The 17,014-nt window shown below is 35.5% G+C and overlaps 1 protein-coding gene across 5 annotated transcripts in view; it reads right to left on the bottom strand.

Annotated features, from left to right (window-relative positions):
• The window catches only part of COL24A1 (collagen type XXIV alpha 1 chain), a 393,929-nt gene that overhangs the window by 91,935 nt on the left and 284,980 nt on the right, over positions 1 to 17,014 (bottom strand). For all 5 annotated transcript variants that reach the window (XM_060400630.1, XM_004002153.6, XM_060400613.1 and 2 more), the window contains 2 exons: positions 5,036 to 5,089; positions 3,309 to 3,416 (listed from right to left, as the gene is read on the bottom strand). In XM_060400630.1, the coding sequence (XP_060256613.1) occupies positions 3,309 to 3,416; positions 5,036 to 5,089 (162 nt within the window). The remainder of the gene's footprint in view (positions 1 to 3,308; positions 3,417 to 5,035; positions 5,090 to 17,014) is intronic.

The following is a 17,014-nucleotide window of genomic DNA, read 5'->3' on the forward strand; positions in this document are numbered from 1 at the left end:
CAGTTGCCAGAATGCTGTAAATTTCCAGCAAATTCTTGGAAATGTAGTTTGCATTTGTCAAAGTTTGTGGTATTTGCACATCACTAAATATTAGGGAGTGAATTCTGATAGTTTTTAGTATTGTCGTGATAGGATCGAGAACTCTGTGCTCATTCATAGCCTCAGGTGCTTTGATGAACATGATTTCAACTCTGGTCAAAGCTGTTAAAAGAGAATTGATTGACAACTTATGTATAATATTCATCTCTATTATTTACACTTATTATCAATTTACATAGATGAAGAAATCATAAGTTAAAGGCAAATCAGTAAATATTCCTAAACTACTGAAAAGATAACAGACAACTGAAAAAAAGCAAAAATAACACTCTTAAAAATGTCCCTTCCTTTTATATTATTAAAAAGTTTTCACACCAACTCTTCTATTTGAGTCTCAAAATAAATAGGAGATAAGGAAATTAAGGTACAGCCAAATGCCACATCAGCCAGAAGTTCTAACCAATGAAATAAGTAAGGATAATAAATAATAAATATGAGGAGGTGATAAAATTATTTACCTAAGGAATCCTTAGAATTATTAAAATTCACTGAAATAAATATAAAGTTTTAAAAAAAGATTTCTTACAAAGACCAGTAAGAAGATGAACTAGAAAAGGGACTACCCTAAAAACAACAAAATCTGTAAGAAACTAACAATACACGTAATAAGAAAGGTGTAAGAACAGAGATAAAGGAAATAACAAAGCTTTATTGAAGAATATAGAAGATATAAGTAAATAAAAAGACATGTTAATCATTCATAGAATGAATATGGTGATTCTATTTCTATGAATGATTCAATATTAAAAGAACTTGCAGAATTGTATTTTAAAGTTCAAACAGAAAACAGACGAAATTATAGTAAGAGCTGAGCTTTTCAGAAACATAAATTATGAAGTATTTGCCCTTCTAGATCTCAAAAGATACTGTAATGATGTAACAGTTTAAATGGTGTGGTACCTAGTAATAAACTAAAAAATTGAGAAAATAGAGAAAATGAAAACAGACCATTATTTGAGAGTAGCTTACAGTAAGGGTAGCATTTCAGAAAACTGGGAAATAGATTTATTAAATAGTATTGAGACAACTGGCTAAGAAGATGGAAAAAAGAAATTAGTCCTTCACAACTTATAGCAAAATAAACTCCATATGCTTTAACAGGGCTAAGGGTAACAATATTAGGAATAGGATATGGAAGAACATTTTTATATACTTTATGTAAAGAAGTCATTTCTAATTAACAGAAAGACTGACAAATTTGATTGCAATAATTAAAGCCTCTGTCCAGTAAAAGATAGTATAAACAAGATAAATGATAGAAAGGGAAAATATATTTGTAATATATCTGTAACATATTTAACAAAACTATATTATCTAAACTATATAAGGTGTTCTTACAATTAAGAAAAAGAAAATAGTCTAATAGAAAAAAATTTAAAGTACATATGAACAGGCAACTTTCAGAGGAAAAAGTACAATTTATTTAGTTGCAAGCAAGAAAACGTAAGAAAGAAAATGAGATATGCTTTTTCATTTATCAGATTTGCAAACATCAAAAGGATTAATATGAAGTATTCCCATAAAAGTCTCAAATGTAAGACTTGAAACCATAAATTTCTAGAAGAAAACACAGACTGTATGCTTTTTGATATTGGTCTTGGAAATATTTTTATTTTATATCTCTCCTCAGGTAAAATAAACAAAAGGAAAAATCAGTAGACAATATCAAACAAAATAGCTTTTACACAGTCAAAGAAACTATCAATAAAGCAAAAAGGTCACCTATTGAATAGGAGAAGATATTTGCAAACAATGAATCTGATAAGGACTTAATATCTAAATATAAAAATAATTCATACAACTCAACATCAAAAAGACAGACAACCCAATTTAAAAAATGGGCAGAGTATCTAAACAGATATTTTCCCAAGATAGCCAACAGGCACATGGAAAGATGCTCAACATCACTAATCATCAGGGAAATACAAATCAAAACCACAGTGAGATATCACCTCATACCTATTAGAATGGCTATTACCAAAAAGACAACAAATATCAAGTGTTGGGAAGGATGTGGAGAAAAGGGAACCCTTGTTCACTGTTGGTAGGAATATAAATTGTTGCAGCCATTATGGAAAACAGTATGTGGACTCCTCAAAAAATTAAAATTAAAAACAAAACACCATATGATCTAGCAATTCTACTCTTGGGCATCACATTATACACCATTTTTGAATTCATAGGGCATAGAAGAAAAATATTATCAATTTAAATAAAAGGAAGTACATACTACCTGACTTAGTAAGATGACAGTAAGGAATGGAACACTTAAAATGAGGCTGAGGAGTCTTACAATTGAGAGTAAGGGATAGAGGAGATAACGGATAGGGTAATCGCATTTAGAACATCAGAGAGCTTCAACTAAAAGAGCTGCCCATCAGAGACTGCTTTTTGATACTCCAGTCTAAACAATATATCCCTTCCTATGATTTTCCGCTAAAATGAGGCCAAGGAAAACCTTCTCCAGACAACAGATTATTCAATGCTCTCCAAAGGACTTGGTGAAAAGCCACTTGTGACATTTTAATGGTGACCAGGAAATACATATGGATTTGATATATAAGTTTATGAAATACTCAAAAGACTAAATTGGATAATCTCTTGAATATTTTGCATCTCTTTCTTCTGTGACTTTTTGAACAAGTTCAAATATGTTAGCAACATAATTTTGATATTAGTTTCAAAAGTATCATGCTATCTTTGCTTCCAATATCATGTAAAATTCATACGAAAGATTAAAAGTCAGTAGCTATTTGGGAGACTTATCACAGATGGTTATAAAGAAATAATCTCTAGATAAGCATGAGAGTCTAAGCGTATAAAGAAAACCCATTTTTGAGTAATTTTCAAAGCAATTTGTCAATCATGACAGCATAATTTTATACAGATATTAAATCCTGATTTAAAGTGCAACTTTATAAACTTTCCTACTTAGGTTGGGAGTTATAATCTGATTTTTAAAAATCTTATTTCATATTTAATTTCCATTTTGAGATTTTTTTCCTCTTTCCTTTTTCATGTCCAGAAGCCACTAAGCCATTTAAGTACTGTGGAATGCTTACAATTCTCCATATCCCATGGAGGTAGATTATTTTCAATGGAACTTTTGCTTTCTCTGTAAAATTAATCAAGAGATGAAGCTTTTAGACATGGATACATTTCTTTCCATCCGCAGTGAACTCAGTTTTGGAGACAAATCAAATACTGACCACAGCACCTCTAGTTCCTCTGGCACCCTTAAGACCACTTTCCCCAATTTGTCCAGGAGCACCTCTGCTTCCAATTTCTCCTGCAGGCCCCATTTGTCCTTTATCACCCTGTGGATGCCATTAGTAAGAGAGAAAAGTAAGAAAAAAACCTTATACTTAAATTAATCAACTACATCATATACCTGAATGGCTCCAGAGGATATTCTGTAGGCAAAATTCTATAAATAGTCATTTTGTTTTAACTTACTAGTACTACAGACCACCACTGACAAGAACAACATACCATCACCACCTGGGTTACCTTAAAAATGTAATTAAAAGTAACTTTGGAAAAAAGAATACAAAAGTTTTGCGCAAATAAGCAGGGAAGTCTGGCGCTCATGCTGAATTACAAATAACCAAGTGTTTTATTCGTGAAGCTTGTTATGTATTTATGTACAAATGCATGCACACGTATGTTTGCTCATGTCCTGAGAAAACACAGGCCCTATGACAAGCCTGTTTCTACAGAGAATTTCAGTGCCCCAAAGATACACTTAATGCATAAAGGCTCTAGTGGGCAGTTCTGTATACTCAGCATCATCACTTGGTTGGAATTTGTCTTTAAAAATCTGTGACATTTTTACATGATTTTACATCCATCTGAATACCAATTCTTCTGTTTTCCAACAGGCTAACTGATCATTCTCTAATATCAAAGTGCAGCTGCTTTTAAATAGTAAATGTTATAATTTATTCTCTACATGTGGTAACTCAGTTCTATTACTGATAATCAAGTAGACACAAAGAAAAACTAAACTATGATCATAGTCAGGAGATTTTTGGTGATTCATAATAATTCACAGGTTGCTGTATGGATCTGCACTGCCCTACTTGTAAAACCATTTAGAAAGTACATTATGTATGATGAAAAGAGACTTCAATATTGGGCATTATTTCATGACTGAGAATGGTAACTAAAATATACCTCATTCACTTGTATCTTCTATTATTTCTTATACTGCCCCCAAGTTATAAGAAAAATGGATTAGGTGCATATTCACAGAAATGATATAATTCAATTTTGGGAACTAGAATATGGTGTGATTTGTACTTAATTATAATAAATAGATTTATTGTATTACAATGGGAAAATAATTTTCATGTTTCACCAATACTTGAAAAAATTATTGACTCTATCCAAGTATGAATTATTTTATTATAAAGTACTAAATTTTACAAACACATCACATTTTCCTAGTAAAAGGAAGCAAATAACACATATTGTTTTGTGTCTCTTAGTTAATATATAGGGAAGATAAAATCAATACTAACCTTTTCAATTCGGAAAAATATATTCAAACCAGTCAGAAACAATTCTAATAATACTTCTCTCCCCTAAATATCTTACTAAAGTTGTTATTAAATGGCACAAATGGTATCGCATTTTTTCTTTTCTCTCTTTTCATGCCCATGGTCTACTAGAGAATTTCTGGTAAAGATGAGAAGAATAGGCAAAGATCTTTTCAGAAACGACAAAGTGAAAAATTTGACTTCATATAATTAAGGTAAAAAGTACTCCTATGTGGAATTAAATATTAATTTATACAGTTATGCCTTTTAAGTCAAATTTATGGCTCTTTAATGCTTTATTTCTAGTACAAATAAAAACATCACAGTATGCTATGGAGCTATGTGCACATCGGGATAAAGAAAACCAACATAAACAGATGTAGAAAAAAATTTACCTTCTTTCCTGGACGACCTCTTTGTCCTGGAATTCCTGTAATTCCTTCAGGTCCCTGGATAAAAAAGGAAATAAATTATTAGAGATACAACTAGATAGAATGCTTAAATACTTATATCACATAATCACTGACTTGAACACTAAATAAAAATGTGGGCTACTTCTCAACATTATTATGCTCATATAGCTATTTAAAAAGAGGTCATGATGAGTTAGAGGCCCAGCTGTTAATAGTGAGTAAAGTTCACATATACAAACTAGTCAAGAAGACAAAATGAAACCATTCTTAATCACAGAGGGAAAATAACTTGGTTTTAGCACAGCCAGTGAGAAAGCAATTAAAGTTAACCTAAATGCATCCATGTCAGCAGTTCTATGAGCTACTTTGGGTTCAACATCTTGTTGAATGAACAGGATTATAAAATATATCTAATACGTTGTCAGGGAGAATCTCAAAATCTCCACTGAAGGGTACGATTAAGCAAATACTCTTTTATCTGTGGGGGGAAAAAAAAGGAGAAAGGGGAAACACACTGAAAGAAAGGAGGTAGTCATATTAAACTGTTTAAAACAATATTTTTCTTTCAATTGGTATTTTATTTATACAAAAGTAGACTAAAAGTTTTCAATAAACACTTTTTTTAAAGTAAGAAGTGGTTAAAATATTTTAATGTCATATGAATTTGCAGGTCAACAATGGTTAGGCTTAAATGAGATCCACAGTAAGCCAGGCTTCAGATTCAAAAATAGCCAATAATTAATCACAGCATTCCTTGCATTAGTTGGAAATGAAAATGGAAATTTCAAATTTGTGTCCCAAAACTTGGCAAAAGGCAAAAATGATGTAGACAAGAAATAAATTGTGGTTTACCACTGTGCTACGGAGGCTCTTGATAAATATTTGTTAAACGAATAAACAGATACCTAAGGAAATGACTCATGCCCTGTGCTCCTGAGCAAATGTTCTTCTAGCCTCAGAAAACCCGCTGAATTTAGAGGCCAAGGCGGTTAAGTTCTATTGCTGTAGTTCCAGCTGCATCCAGAGGTTGAAATGATCGTTGCACTAACGGGAGACTTCTTTGCGGTTAACGTGGCCTTTTTAAGAGAGGGTGATTAACATTTACAGAGGTTAACGGCGTGAGCATTTAAGCCAGACTGCTCCAGTTTCGTATTTTGGCTCTGTCACCTAACAGCTGTATGGCTATAGGTGGATTATTTTACCTCTAACAGCCTGTTTCCTGTTATATAGCAGGGGTATATTAATACTTCTTCAGAGTTACTAAGATTGAATGAGAAAGGACTAGACTTATACTTGAAGAGCTCAAGAAATGTCAGTTCTCATTAATTTCTGTTGCCTTTTCAAAGGGTATTATGTAATAATTAACTATATATAAAAGATTATTAATAAAAGGTATAATAAACACCCAAGTGTTTACCACCCACTTTAAGAAATAGAAGCTACACACACACACATTCACAAATACACACAAGACTGAAGTCCCATATATGCACTTATAATTGCAAACATATCACCTTCTCTCCTCACTCAGGTGCAACCATTGTCTTCAATTTATCATCCCCGTGCATTTATTTACACGTTTACTCCATTTGTATATATTCCCAAGCATTATATGCTTATTTTGTGTCTTTTGAAACTTTCAATAAGCAGTATCATACTTTATACATTCTTTTGAAATTTTTTTTAGAACAATATTTTGTTTTTGAAATTATTTAGTGTCTCTACTCTACTTACATTTTGTAGTGGTGGTGGTTGTGGTTTAGTCATTAAGTTGTGTCCGACTCTTGTGACCCTATGGACTGTAGCCTGCTAGGCTCCTCTGTCCATAGGATTTCCTAGGCAAGAATGCTGGAGTGGGTTGCCATTTCCATCTCCAGGGGATCTTCCAGACCCAGGGATCAAACCTGGGTCTCCCACATTCCAGATTCTTTACCTACTGAGCTACAACATTAAATAGTAGGATTCCACTTTGTAATCAAACCACAATTAACTCGGCCATTTCCCTAGTGATGAGCTTTTGGTAGTTTTTGTTTGTTTGTTTGTTTGTTTGTTTTTTTATGCTACAAACAGTCCTTCAATAAACAGTCTTGCACCTACCTCTATATACCTACATCAAGAGTTTTTTGGGTGAGGGTGTATACTCTGGAATTGAATTCCTTGCAGGATACAAGTACCTTTCAGTACATAAGATTTTGGCAACTTGTTCTCCAGAGTTTTAGCCTATTTACATCCTCAAAAGCAACATTTAAGAGTTCCAGTTACTCCATATCTTACATGTTTGGTACTATCAGACTTAAAATTTGTCCATCTCAAGGGAGCAAAATGATATATTATTAGGGATTTAAATTCACATATTCCTGATTATAAAGGAAGATGAATCTCTCTTCATACAGTAATTCAGCATTTATATGTGAATCACTAGTTCCCATCTTTTGTCCAGTATTCTAGATCCAAGGCCTCTTCATCCTTGCCACCACTGCAAACACAGAGTCAGTATTAGGAAGTAAGGAAAGAGGGAGGTGGAAGACTGATACATCTGAGACTAAGCATCATAAGAGTCTGAGCTTTACCCAAAGAGACTACTAAATTATAGGAACAGATTAAGCTTTTAACTGAATTGGATGCAAAAGTTTCCTTTCTTTCTCCTTCAATTCCCCAACCACTCCTCACCAATCTAAATTAGGGCTTGTGAGGAAAACTAGATTAGCCAGAAATAAATGTTATATTTGCACATGTCAAAATGCCAATCTGTAACCCTGTTACACACTTAATTGTAATGAGCAACAACTCAGTTGCTCACCTAAAAATCAGATTTATTCTTTATTATGCTTTCCCTCTTTCTCAACATCCAAACCATGAGCAAATCCAGTCAACTATATCTCCAAGATGTCTTGAATCTGGTTAGTATTTACTGTCTCTATTGCTCCCCTGCATTCCAAGTCACTCTATCATTTTTTCGTCTACATGACCGCCACAGCCTTCTAAGTAATTTGGTCCATGTTTACCCTTATATTCCATTTCTTCAGAGTAACCCAAATGATCATGAACAATTTTAATCAAACATCTCTCCTTATGTAAAACCTTCCAAATGGCTCCCCAGCGCAATCAGAATAATCTTCAAACTGCTTATCATGGTCTCTAGTCCCCTATGTGATCTGCCACCTCACATTTCTCTGACATCATGTTTTCCAGTTATTTACTACTTGGACCCTTCCTTTTTAAAAATAGGGCATTTAATAAATACCCTTTCTATCTTGGGGCATTTGCATTAGATGTTTCCTCTGCCTAGAATGCTCCTTTTCAGATAGCCATGATTGGCTCCTTTTTATCTTTAGGCATCTAGCTCAATGTAACTTCAGGTGGTCCTTCTGTGGCCATCCCAATTAAAGTAGCCCCTTTATCAGGGCATTCAAAATCCCATTACCATGGTTTATTTTCCTCATAGGAAATAACTATCAGAAATTATTATTCTTGTTCACACTGTCCTTCTACACTGCATCTTCCATGACAGCAGAGATCTTATCTGTTTTGTTCATTGTTGTAACAGTGTCCAGAACTGTGTCTCATATATAATTGATGCTTAATAAATATTTAATAAATGAATGATAGAATACATGCCCATGTACTTTGGCCACCTCATGCGAAAAGTTGACTTATTGGAAAAGACTCTGATGCTGGGAGGGATTGGGGGCAGGAGGAAAAGGGGACGACAGAGGATGAGATGGCTGGATGGCATCACTGACTCGATGGACTTGAGTGTGAGTGAACTCTGGAAGTTGGTGATAGACAGGGAGGCCTGACGTGCTGCAATTCATGGGGTCGCAAAGTGGGACACGACTGAGCGACTGAATTGAACTGAACTGAATCAGACAGTAGCTGGTCTACTAGATATCTACTTGTAAATAAATAACACCTTAAAAAATTTACTATCTGCTGGAATTAAAACCAAAATTCATGAGTAAAAGGCAAAGGATAGTGACATTGTTTTACTTTTTAGCTTCTAGGAAATAGAACAAATGGAAATAAATCTTCCGCACAGTAAACTTTCAAACTTATTTGAAGAGCTCATTATATGTGAGAAAAGACATTGCCCGTTCTATATTGTATTTTCTTCTGTCATTATAATCAGAAAGATCTCTCCTGGTTCTTTCATTCACTTTTTTTCTATTTAAAGATGGCTTGTTTTTCTTTTTGGGGAGTGGCAGTGGTAAACTTCCACTGATATTAGGCTGGTTTATTTTTGTGTTTGTTCTGAAATGCATCAGTGATAATTTTCTCCAAAATGTTGGCTTTTAAAAGTTTACATGACCCACTACAACCTATTTGTGTATTTAGAGACTTGCAGGGCAGAGTAGAAAAAAGCAATCACTTCTCAATGTGCATGTTTTAATAGACTTCTTCAATGATTACACAAATAAGAATGCTTTTAAACAAATGTCATGTTGACAGAGAATAGCTGCCTTGATGTTCAGCCTACTTACACCACAGAGAACAGATTTGGGATTCCCTACTGATTTAACTTTGTGAGAGTAGCTGTAGTCTCAGAAGCAACACATCACATCCATTTTAAAAAACAATGGTTTTTGAGATATAATTCACATACCATATTATGAAACTATTTAAAGGAGTGACCCCCAATCATTCTGGCACCAGGGACTGGTTTCATGGAGGACAATTTTTCCATGGATGGGGGAGATAAGTATGGTTTCAGGATGATTTAAGTACATTACGTTTATTATGTCATCTCTGATCTGACAGGAGGCAGAGCTCACATAGTAATGAGAATGGTTGTAAATATAGATGAAGCTCTGCTTGCTCACCGTCTGTGTGGTCTGGTTCCTAATAGGTCCTGGACCAGTATCGGTCCACAGCCTGGGGGATGGGGGCTCCTGATTTGCAGTGTACGATTCAATGGTTTTTATAGTGTTGTGCAACCATCACCATAATTTTAGAATCAATTTCCACCACCCCATAAAGAATCCTGTACCCACTGGCAGTGATTTCCAGTTTCCTCCCAAGCCCCAGCCTTAGGCAACCCTAATTCACTGTCTCTAGAGATCTGCCTATTTGGGATATTACCTGTATTATGTGGTCTCTTATGGCTGACTGCTAGGCATAATGCTTTCAAAGTTCATCAAGGTTGTAGCATGAATCAATATTTATTTTTTTTGGTATGGATCAGTATATTTTTTATTGCCAAATAATATTCCATTGTATGAACATACTACATTAATTAATAAGCATTTATTAATTGATGACCATTTTGTGTTATTTCTTTTTGGCTATCATAAATAATGCTGCTATGAGCATTCATGTAAACATTTTTGTTTGAATTCTGTTTTCAATTCTTTGGGGTATATGCCAAGAACTGATGGGTCATATGGTAACTCTGTTTTTAACATTTTGAGAAACTGCCAAATTGATTTACAAAGTAGCTGCACCATTTTGCATCCAACCAATGATATATGAGTTCCAATTTCTTTACATTCTCATCAACACTTATTATTTTCTGGTTTTTTTGTTTTTGTTTTTTTCCTCTAGTGGATGTGAAGTGGTATCTCATTGCGGCTTTATTTGCATTTTCCTAATAGTTAATGATGTTGAGTATCTTTCGTGTGCTTATTTGCCAACTATATATATGTTCTTTGGAGAAATATCTGTTTAAAGACTTTTTACTTTTCAATTGAATTATCTTTTTATTATTGAGTTGTAAGAGTTCTTCATATATTTTTGGATACTAGTCCCTTATCACATACAATTTACAAATATTTTATCTCATTCTATGGTGTCTTTTCACTTTCTTGATGGTGTTCTTTGAAGTTCTAAAACTTTTCACTTTAATGCAGTCCAATATATCTGTTTTTCTTTCTTTTTTTTTTTTTTTTTTAATTTTGGTGTTATCTAAGAAGGCTTTGCATAACCCAAGGTCAAGAAGATTTCCTTCTATGTTGTCCTCCAAGACATTTATAGTTTTAGCTCTTAAATTTAGATCTATGACCCAGATTGAGTTAATTTTGTGTGTAGCATAAGGAAAGATCCAAATTAATTCTTTAGTGTGTGGGTATCCAGTAGTTTTAGCAACATTTGTTGAAAAGATCATTCTTTCCCTCATTAAATTTTCTCAGTACATCACATGCTTTTGTAATTCAAATTTATCTTGTTTATTTTTTTCCCCTGGAAATTAATTCATCCCTTGAGATAACCAATAACACTAGACATTGTTAAAATAAGTTTGGAAATTACAGAGAATGTTCCCATTAGAGACTATATTTTTCTTCTGCTTAAAACCTTTCAGTGGCTTCTTACTATATTTTAAATAAGCCCCAATTTTTTACTGTGGTTTAAAATCTCCTTCATGATTTGCTACCTATTTCCTCAAGCTCATCTCAAACAACTTTTCACTATTCACTCTGCTGTAACAAACTCCTTTTAGTTTTCCAAAAATACCGAGATCATTCTTACTTCCCTATCTTGGTCCTTGGTATTCCATTGCTATTTGACCTACCTTGAAGGGTCTCTCAAAGTTCTTTCATTCGCTGGCTCCTCTTCACTCTTCAGGTCTCAGTTCAATCCTCCCCTATCTAGAGAAGCCTTTCCTCAATGCCTTAGTGTAAACAGCTTCTCTTCTCTTAACTAGTTGGCTTTCCCTTCCCTTAACCAGTTGTCCTTTATCATCATCCTGTTTATCTTCATCACTACATTAACCACCACCTGCAGTGATCTTGCCTACTCAGTCTTCTCCATGATACCGTCAAATCTGAGATCAGGAACCTCTCTCATCTTGTTCCCCTCGGTATTTCCAAGGTTTAGCAGAGTTCTTGGCTCATCCAAGGAACTCATAAACTTCACTGAATTAGTGAATGGAAAAATTTTAGAGTCACAGTTTGTAAAGCTAACAAAAATTTAGAAACTATATAAAAATTCAGAAAATTAAAAAAATTTTAATTTCTAAAAATTTAGAAAATTTTTACAGAGTCACAGTTTGTAAAGCTAACAAATATTTAGAAACATCCAAGCTAATTTTTTTAAGGCTATGTAACCTTTTCTTCTCCAAAAACCCCTGTATAGAAGCTAATATGTTAACCAGACATGGAAGAATCTTCTCTGATTCAAGCAGATAAAGAATAAACAAAGTCCTTCCAGTTCAGCATCCTCCTTGACACAATCATCATAGGAGTTCTGCAGAGCTTGAACCCCGTTATTATGTGTAATGTGTAAACTGAGAAGCCAAAGAACGACTCTCTCAAGAATGTACAGCACTTTAGAAATAGACTAGGGGTTTGGACAATTCTTGCAGAGTAGACAGTGCATGGTTCTTTCTATTGTGTGTTGCTTTACAACACAACGGTTCAGGACACGCAAGTCTAAAACCAGAGTTATATGAATCATTCAGAAGATAAGGATTTAGATAACCTTTTACTCCTTAATGCCACTGACTTCAGATTCCTAAAGTGATTACTTTTCAGGGTTTCCAAGGAAATTGTCTTAGAAACAAGGGTCATGTATACCTCATTCTTTTCTAACTATTTCTAACTAGATATTTCTAACTATTCCTCTCGTCTTTTTGACTTCACTTTTAAGATTCTACTGGAAACGCTTCTTTGAAAAGTATGCATTATTTAATTTCAGATTCTCTTAAGATATTCACTTCTACCTAATATCATACCACCCTACACAGATGGGAAAATTAAACTTCAATAAATCCAACCAAGTTTTCTTGGAAAGGAATAAAACAAGATAATTTCATTTATACCTACTCAGCTTTAGAGTATATAGCTTCACATCTGTTTAGATCATAAATACCAGGGCAATACACTTTTTAAGAAATGAATGATGGCAGATGTTTCTTCACAGAAGCTTTCAAGCTCTTTTTCTCATGCAGAGTTATGCATTTAGACAACTGAATTGTCTATTTTAGAGTAGATTTCAAGCATGAAATACAATATGTTTTCCTTTGTTCAAAGAGCTTACATCTTGGATTTGGGAATTTGTTACCGATGTTTCCCTTGCCTTATTTTTCTATCCAGATTTCATTTTCCAATCTTTTAGAAAGTAAAAAGAACATCTCGTTACTTGAAGAAAATTAATTTCTTTTTTCACTCTCTTTCTTATTTTTTTAAAGAATTTTTAAGGTAGCATCTTTGTAACATTGCCTAAGGAAGAATTATTTTGAAGTGCAAAAATAAATTGAACATCAGGCTGCCTGATTAAGCAATAGCTCCTTGGATCATAAAATTCTTTTGAAAAAATACGCCATGGTATTTTTATTGAGCTTATGAGCTAAAAGGCATTTAAAATTCCAAGAAGAACAACAAAAAGAATAAAAAAGAAATGCACATGTGTTGTTACTAAAAAAGGCACCAAAGATGTGTACAAGGCAGGATTATTCCTGGGAAAAGTTATGAAGCAGATGAAGTCTGTGTTTATCATTTTTCCATGTCTTGTTTTGAGCCCCTTTTTCATCTCTGTTCTGCCCATCACCATTTGTCATGCTGCATCATCCCTCTGGGATTCCTGGCTGTGTTGACCTATGGCATGATTAGACCTCTCTTTTTGTTAGTCCTGTGTCCTGCCGCCCTCCCCGCCACCACTCCAAATAACTTTAGTATTTTCTTAGGGAATTAGGCCAGTTGTCTGAAAAAAAAATCTATGCTAAAATATTAATAATTATTAATGACTTTCTTATATAAAAACAAATTTGAGAAAGCTTCTCAGGAAGATAACCACATTTACTCAGTACTTCTTATTTGGCTTCTCTTTGGGTCCAGTCCTGATGAATCCTCTAAAAAAATTAAAACTATCAAGAATCCTAGAAACCCAAGTCTCAAGAAGTATGGCTTGGAACCTAAGGGTGAGGCTGAAGCAGGTTCTTGAATCACAGAGACAGAATAGCCACATTAGAAGCTGAAGGAAAGGTTTCATTTGGGTTGCACTGTCTTTTCCTCAGGCCAACATAGCATTGCAGAGTGAACCCATTTGATCTATAGCTTCTCCTGTAGGGAAAAAGAGAACCCAAAGTGGATATTCAGCCCATCTACTGTTGCAAGATGTTTCCAGAGTTGCCCAGTCAGGTCTGCATGAGGATCATTTGGGGAACTTGAGGTCCTGACAACTGGGGAAAAGATAAAAGATGGGCAAAGCGGCAAGACTTACAGTAACCAGCACTAAAGCATTATTGGACTCCATCTCTGCTTGTAGCAGCACCTGAACAGAGATCCCAGCCAGTGGTCTGCCTATCTGTGGAACTTAGCTGGTGGCGTTGTCTGATCAGGGAGCTTGGCTGAAGTTCTGCATGATTTGGAAAGTGAAAGTGAAAATCATTCAGTTGTGTCCGACTCTTTGCGACCCCATGGACTGCAGCAAGCCAGGCCTCCCTGTCTGTCACCAACTTCAGGAGTTTACCCAAACTTGTGTTCATTGAGTCGGTGATGCCATCCAACCATCTCATCTTCTATCATCCCCTTCTCCTCCTTCCCTCAATCTTTCCCAGCATCAGGGTCTTTTCTAATGAGTCAGCTCTTTGCATCAGGTGGCCAAAGTATTGGAGTTTCAGCTTCAACATTAGTCCTTCCAGTGAACACTCAGGACTGATTTCCTTTAGGATGGACTGGTTGGATCTCCTTGCAGTCCAAGGGACTCTCCAAGAGTCTTCTCCAACACCACAGTTCAAAAGCATCAATTCTGTGCTCAGCTTTCTTTATAGTCCAACTCTCACATCCATACATGACTACTGGAAAAACCATAGCCTTCACTAGACGGACCTTTGTTGGCAAAGTAATGGATTATATAGTCCATGAAATTCTCCAGGCCAGAATAATGGACTGGTGTGTGTCCCCAGTCAAATGTTCATCCCTGCTCTTGAGCCTGTTATATGGCCCTGCCTGGGCAGGTGAGTAATTCTACAACACTGCTCAATAGCTAAGCATGGGCTCCCATCCTTCTTGACCAGAAAGCCTCGTCTGAGAACTTAGGCAGCTGTAGAGTCCATACTACAGCCTTGCTCAGGCAGGGAGCCAAGCCAGCAGAGCAGGGACTCTGAACAGTGTCCTGGGCAGGCTTGGAGTCCAGTCTAAGTTAAATACTTCCCAGCTGTGGGTCCAGCTAACAGCCCTATTCAGCAGCAGTTTCATCTACAGCCTGTCCAACTATAAAAACAGCCTGTAGCCTCACCCTGGCAATGTAACTCCATCCTACCATGGAGTATTATCTGTGAGATGTAGCTGGGGCTCCACTTAATCAGAGAGCCTGGCAAGTGACCTCATCCAACAGAGAAGCATAGCCAGTGCCCTAACTGATCACAAAGCAACTCTGTTCAAACCTGGGGCACAGCCTGTAGCTCCATTCAACTGTGGAGCCATGTTGGCAGTTCTGCGTGAATATGGGGCTCTACCAGGGCCACATCCAGTTAGAGAGTATAACATGAGGCCTTGCCTAATTGCAGGATCCAACAAGTGCTACTGTCTTTCCAGGGAACATAGCCTAGATCATACCCTACCAGAGGTAACTTCAGAAGCCAGCTAATGGCCCCATCTGACCATGGAACCCAGCCAGCATACCTACCCCACCAGGGTGCCTATTTAGTGGCCCCACTACTATGTGGAGACTAGCCAGGTGGCCAACCCAACTGCAGAGACCAGCCAGTGGAAACTCTCCTGTTGCCTCACAATATGGGTAGGGAACTCACCAACCTGGAGATCTCAGTAGCAAGCTGTGCCTGCCCACAAACACTATAAGCAGACCCATCCAGTTCCCTCAAGCAAAGAGACTGGTGAAGGTCTTTCTCTGCCAAAACAAACCTATAAAATCTGGAAGAGGAGATCACTCACTCAAATGTGCAAACATCAATGCAAGGATATTATGATCATAAAAAAAACAGATAAACATAATAAAATCAAAAGAAACATAAAGTACTTCAATAATTGAAATGGAAGTCTGTGAACTGTCTAATAAAGAATTGAGAAGAGTGTGTTAGTTGTGCCTGACTCTTTGTGACCCCATGGACTGTAACCCTCCAGGGTCCTCCATCCATGGAATTCTCCAGGGAAGAATTGTTGTAGTTTAGCTGCTAAGTTGTGTTCGACTCTTTGCAACCCCATGGACTGCAACACACCAGGTGAGACTATTCCTCTTAGAAAAGTGCAGTGAACTTCAAGAATACATAGACAGATAACTAAATGAAATTAGGAAAACAATGCATGAGAAGTTCAACAAAGAAATCATGAGAATAAACAAAACAAAAATCTTAGAGATAAATACCATGACTGAACTGAAGAATTCAACAGTTTCAACAGCAGATCTGACCAAGCAGAAGAATCAATGAACTCAAAGATAAGTGATTTTCAATTATCCCAAAGAGAAAAAAGAAAAAAGACTAGGATACTTTATGGGAAAGCATCAAGTAGGACAGTATTGTGCAAATACCAGGAGAATAAAAAAAGAAAAGAGCAGAAAGAATATTTAAAGATTTTTGAGACTCAAAGGATCCCAAATAGGTTGAATCCAAAAAGGGCTACTTTGAGACACATTATAGTCAACACTCAGTACCTGCAGGTTTCACAACTGCAGAGTCAAACAACCAAAATATTAATAACATCAATACTTTTATTAATATTATCAAAATATTCAATAAAAATATTTTTTAAAAAATCCAGAAAGTTACAAAACTTGAATTTGCCATGCAATGACAATGGTTTACATAGCATCTATACTATATTTACAACATATTTGCATAGTATTTATTTTACTAGGTATATAAGTAATCTAGAGGTGATTTAAAGTATACAGGAGAATGTAGGTAAGTTATATGCAAATATTATGCCATTTTATGTAAGGGACTCAAGCATCTGCAGAGTTTGGTATCTGTGGCAGTCCTGGAACCAATCTCCCATGGAAACTGAGGGGTGACTGTAATTATACCGTCAAAGCAAAGAGAGAACTTTAAAAGTAGCAAGAGAAACGTGA

The sequence above is a fragment of the Ovis aries genome, chromosome 1 (assembly GCF_016772045.2).
Source record: "Ovis aries strain OAR_USU_Benz2616 breed Rambouillet chromosome 1, ARS-UI_Ramb_v3.0, whole genome shotgun sequence".
In the NCBI taxonomy this organism is placed as follows: domain Eukaryota; kingdom Metazoa; phylum Chordata; class Mammalia; order Artiodactyla; family Bovidae; genus Ovis; species Ovis aries.